The 6000-nt window shown below is 32.7% G+C and overlaps 1 protein-coding gene across 1 annotated transcript; it reads right to left on the bottom strand.

Moving 5' to 3' along the window:
- Window positions 1–365: 365 nt before the first annotated feature.
- On the bottom strand, window positions 366–2300 carry LOC126882747 (uncharacterized). Its single transcript, XM_050647738.1, has one exon. It carries the CDS (start codon window positions 2298–2300, stop codon window positions 366–368), a length of 1935 nt encoding a protein of 644 aa, XP_050503695.1.
- Between the last annotated feature and the right edge of the window lie 3700 nt (window positions 2301–6000).

Here is a 6000-nt window from a genome sequence, read left to right as displayed (position 1 = left end):
TGCAGAAAAACAAACACAATACATATTAAGTTCTTTCTCTTTATAATAATTTGACTCACAAAGATGATTTCTTTCTGCTTCGTTTTCACGTTTTGTTTGTTCAAAATCTATTTGATCACATATTTGTATTTTATGCAAATAATCAGTTTCATATAATTTTCGAAAGCGATAAATACTATAATTATTACAAATTTCTACAGTAAGGCTCCACGGCAGTGGTGACATCTCAACAAATTCAGTTATGTTCAAGATATTTTCACAAATAGTTTTTATAGATTGTGTGCGTAATGTTGTTACCATCTTTTCTTTTGCTGTATTTCTGCAACAACAACAACAAATAAATGTTTAGTGATGACACTGCCGTTTTATGTATTATAATGCCCCCACGGAAGCGTATTAAATGATTTTGGTATTAAGTACCGCTTGTCGTCATAAGGACTTAGAGCCGTTTTGGATTGTTCGATGCTAAATACTGAATGTTGATATGACCGAATACATCTTTGGCTTGCGTTTTGAATTTTGAATTCTTTAAGACATTTTTCATAGTCTTCGTACGTAATTTTATTTCGAACGACATTATATTTCACTCCTTTTGCCTTTTTGGTTATTCCCAAATTGCTTACGTCGCTTTCAATTCTCTCTTTGTTTAGTTGTTTTCGTTCCAGGCGTTGTCTTTCTTTTTCCCTCTCCACGTCTGTTATTTGCATTTTAAATGTGTACATTTTTGATCTTAGCCCAATAAAATGTGTAATTATTTTCCCATTTGCCTCATCCTTCATTAATCCAGGGATTTTTTTATTTAATCGTTCTATGTCATATGGGTTATTTTCGGCGTAGTCGGAGGTATCGAATTTGCTTGGATATGCTTTTAAAACCTCTCTATATGCATCTGAACATTGCAGTTCATAAATAAAGCTGTCTGTGTCCATGTACAGCAATGAACAGTTTTCTTCTCCCATCGTTGGAAGCATAAAGTTATAATGAAAATCGTACATACATAATTTGGATATATCAAGGATTGCTGCGCCTATATACAGGGGTTTATTAAAGCATACTTCTGATTTTTTCAGTTCGATAGCCACCAAATTCTCATGAAAGATCGTTCGACTATGAAATCGACTACTTGCAATCAAATTTTTAGCTCCGTACCTTCCATGCCATTTTTTACATAATTTTACGATACGATGACGTCTTATGTTCTCCATTGTCTTACCGAACACAGCATTATTCATTAATTTAAAGAGATTTTTTTCGAAGCTACTTGTGGCTGCTGTTCGTAAGTTGGTATTTAACTCAATATATGGTCGCAGCCACGCAGATTGTTTAAATTTCAACACTCTGTGTATCTTTGTTAAAATTAAACCGTTCTCTAATGCCTGTTTAAGATTTCTATAATGAATAATATATTTTGTTTTGTGATATAAGGTTGGTATTAACTTTGGCAATTTTGAACCGGGCGGAATGCGGTGTTCGGCAGCAAATGGAAAATCTTTGTGTTTATCATGCAATTCGCGTGGATACTCCAAGTCAACTTGGAAAAAATAGCCCTCTTTCGCATCATTTGGTATTGACATAATATCAATATGACCTTCGGGAAGATTAGTGGATTTTGATGCAACACCAAATTTGGTACCATCTTCAATCCATTTGAATCCTCCTATTGGTAAAGCCTCACTCATGGCCCAGCCATACAGATTATTCACGTCTAAATACATGATGTATTTAGAGGGTTGTGTGGGGTCATACGTCGACATGTATTTGTTGTTGGCCTCCGAATACCTGTTGCTGCAAACAGATATTCCGCCTCTTATGGCTTTTTCCATGAACAAAATCATATCCACATCTTTTAGCAATTCTAATTTACATTTTGTGTATCTCAGCATACAATCCCACGTGTATCCTGGCATGGTATAATACCAAGCAGGATCTAGTTTATACGTGTCTCGACATTTTTGTCGAAACTGCTCAAACACATCAGCCAGCAGCAGAATATCTGTTTTCAAATACAAATCGCTGTATTCACCCAAATTTTTACAATTAAATTTATTCCAAACATTCTGCGCATGAGCATACTTCTCTTCACTAATATATTCATTATTTAGCTTATTATAAAAATGCCTAATGTTGGGTAAAGAAGTTTCATCTAATTTTTCCACGCTATCGATATAATCGTAACAAAATACTCCTTTACAAGTTAACAAATTGAATGTATCATCATCTAAATTACTAAATTCTCGTTTTAAAATCTTCTTTTCCGATGTGTCTAAAATTGATGCTAATTCGTCGAGTGAAGCTCCCATAAATCTTAGTGAATCAATAAATCGTAATTTAATTTGATGTTCGTCAGAGTGTAATGTAAATGAAATATATTTTTCTTTATTAATTGGAAGTAGACTCAAGTGCCCATGTTTGCATAAATCAATAATCATAAAATGCGAATCGTAACCACTAAAATTGTGAAAAACCACGGGAACAACAAATAATTTTTTAAAGTTCAAATTACATGCTTGGTGTGCAAATCCACGTACCTCTCCGGTAAAATGGTTGTGATCTACTACAATTGTATCTGTAGCCAAAAAGCGTTTCTCACAAATATGACAAACAGTCGCTCCATTTGTATTAGTCTTTTCGGCTATAGGTATAATTGTTTTCAACTTGGAATTTACAAATTTGGAAATTTCAGCCATTTCTTTTGCAAACCACTCCATGCAATTTTCACCTCTATAGCTCTTAAAATAAGATAAACTGTCATCGTAAGCACATTTAAAATAATAACCTGCACTAAAAGGTACATGTTTCTGATATTTTGCTGTTTTACTCAATTTGACATTGGAATCCGTAAAATTATGTAATTGGCATTCAAAATCGGCATAAACTATAAACGGAGTTGTTTGTTTGTACGTAAAATTGCGAAAACCCACATGATCATATTTAGGAACAGTCATTTTGCATTTATTCATATCCGAACACATTTCTTCATGCTCTGCTAGTTTGATTTCACTGCTAAAGTGGTTTAAACAACGATCGCAAATATATTTTTTACTTTTGCTCTTATTCACTTGTGACTGTACTAATTTTCCCAAATCTTTAATCCAACAATAATGAAAACGTATTTCCGTCTGATCGTCATCTTCTGGAGGAGCATCGTAATCATTTAATTTTGGAAAATATTTATCTTGCACAAGAAGCAAATTAACATGCTTTTCCAACTTTGTTGGTGTCAGTCTGGCAGGTACTACTTCGTAAAATTGTTTGTCCTTAACTATATTTAATTCTAATACGAAAACATTGACTGATATGGCGTTTAGTTTTTCGAATTTTGAAATTTGATTTAATGGCATTGGGCTTTCTAATTTGTCCGTTTGAAAAATAGTAGAATAATGTGGATATTTGGATACTCTTTGAGCATCTTTGTTAGCAGGATACAAAGCACTAACTATTGACCAATAAAAGCATGCTTGATCAAAATTACGAACATTGATACAAGCCTTTTTATTACTAATCTCTTTTGGCAAGTCAATGAAGGACGAACCGTTTCCTATGTCCACTCTATTAATATTAACCTCTAATGAAATTACTTTAGACAGCGCGGCTCCTGAATCTTTTTCTGCAAATTCGGACAGCTTTGTATAAATTTTATCTTTAACATTTTCACGAAACCAAAGATGTAAATCGGTCGATGTATCTATAATAGCATTTTTCGTATTAAAATATTTTAAATCTACACTTTCACTATCACTTGATTTTTTAATGAACTCCCCGCAAAATGCAGTATTGACTTTAAGTATTCTATGTGTTTTCAAAATAATTTTAATTTTGTTGCTAAAAACAGTATAAGCATCCTCTAAAAATTGGCCAATGTCCTTATGAGTTAAATTTACTATTACACCGGTTTTAATTCGACTGGCAAAACACGACATAACATTTTCCCATTTAACTCTATTGCGTAATTTTGAACTAAACCCCATCCCAACATGTTTATTATTGAAATTTAAAATAATTTGTCTAAAATGCTTAAAATGACCTATGTTAGTTTGCAATTTTCTAACTGTTCCAATGGGTAGCTTATTGTTTTTAATAACTTTATTGCATCTCCAAATTTGACTATTTACACGTCTTGTCCACACTTTACGGTCCCTATCAGTGAATTTGTCAAACATTATTTTACGAAGCGTTTTAATAATGTAAAGCAAATCATCAGACTGTTTGATCACTTGTTTATGTTGCATGGCTACTCAAACACAAAAGATACAAGAAAGAACAAGATCACTTACCCTTTTTCCTTTATTCTAATAGCTAGTTGTCTATTATCTCAAATTTTGCTGATGGGCGGTGGTATCCGGTATCGATCAGTCCTCGAAATATAATGGAATACTTCTTAGTTGCAAAGTCAGAGATGAATGGAGTATATACGTTTGTGACTCTATTTGGCAGGAACACAACGTTCTCCTCCAGTTCCAGCAAAACTACTTGGCCAAATTTATTTTTCACCAGCTTGGCGTCTATTACTTTTTGTGGCTCGTTTATTGGTAGTTCGTTTAATTTAATTATTGGTTTACGGTCTGCAACCAAAGAAACGGCATTTATTTTTGTTAAATCCATCTAAAACAATAAGAAACAATTGCTAGAAAACGTGCACAAATCTTACTATTTTCCTATAAATAATAGTTTAGAGAAAACAAAATCCACAGAAGTACGTAACAAAAACAGAGACATTAAAAACAAAAAATCGATAATTTACATTAACAAAATAATGTGATCGTGTAAAAATAAGAAATTGTGAATTGTGAAGACCGACAAAAAATTGGGAACACAGAGAAATAGAAAACAGTAATCCACAAATTATTAAAGAAGAGGAGAAGGGAAATTCTTTGCACGTAAGTATTTTAAAAATACATAGATAAAAGAAACACAAGTATATAGAAGGCCGGCAAAAGAAAATTGGGGAGAGAGTAATAGAAATAGTCCACAATTATTAAAGCACAGTAGACGTGAATTTTTTTTGCACGTAATTATTTTAAACATAGATAAAAGAACCACAAGTACATAATACTAACACAAGAACTTATTTAAAAAATATTTAAGACATGAAACACAAGTACACAACAAATACATACAGAAAAAATATTTAATATGAACAACAAAGATAGCTTACCTTGATTCAGTATTTATCACTGCACTGCGAACTAACTAGCGACACGTTCAGAAACTGTGGTTCGGACACAATTGGTGTACTTTATGCCTGTCGGAAACTCAATGAACTGGCTATCCCCCGATTTCTATTTATATAGTAGGTTAATCTGATGACGCATTAAAATTTACATGTATGTACTTGCAGGATTCTTTGAAACGGCATGTGCATATTATTGCTAGAGTTTGCGGTTTTGATTTCCGTTATTAACGCGTCGGGTAGAATGTGCTGTGTCATAATAATGAAATCGTATACTAAAAAATATAATTGATGCTTTTTTTTTGCGGTCATTGCCATATTATACATTCTTATTTATTTTGCAATATCAGGTTAAAATGCAATATTAGACATGTGAATATTATTTATATAAGTTGCAGTTTTAATTTCCGTTTTAACGAGTCGTGTAAAATTTGCAAGGTGTTTCTGGCGATGTTGCAAAAAATATAATCGTTGCTTTTTTGCGGTCATTGCCCTACATTCTTACTATTGCAATATCATGTTACAGGTGTAATATGAGATTGGGAATGTGCCTTGCTTCCGCTGACACATTCGTTTTGTGTGACTAATGAAATTCTATTTAATACTTAGTATTAGATGTGAATTTTATGAATAATAAACTCGTATTTAATTTCTTCTTCTTCTTTGTGTCAAGCCATCTGTCAATTCTTCTTCTTTTCGGTGTGTCACTTCTTCTTCTGTTTTCCGGTTTGTCAATTCTTCATTGTGCTGTGCCATTGTTACTTCTTCTTCTTCTTTTCGTTTGTCTTGTTGCTATCAATTCTTCTTCTTTTCGGTTTGTTAATTCTACT

This window comes from Diabrotica virgifera, chromosome 3 (genome assembly GCF_917563875.1).
Source record: "Diabrotica virgifera virgifera chromosome 3, PGI_DIABVI_V3a".
Lineage (NCBI taxonomy): Eukaryota > Metazoa > Arthropoda > Insecta > Coleoptera > Chrysomelidae > Diabrotica > Diabrotica virgifera.
The sequence above is the reverse complement of the archived record's forward strand: the minus strand, read 5'-3'. Positions and strand labels throughout refer to the sequence as shown.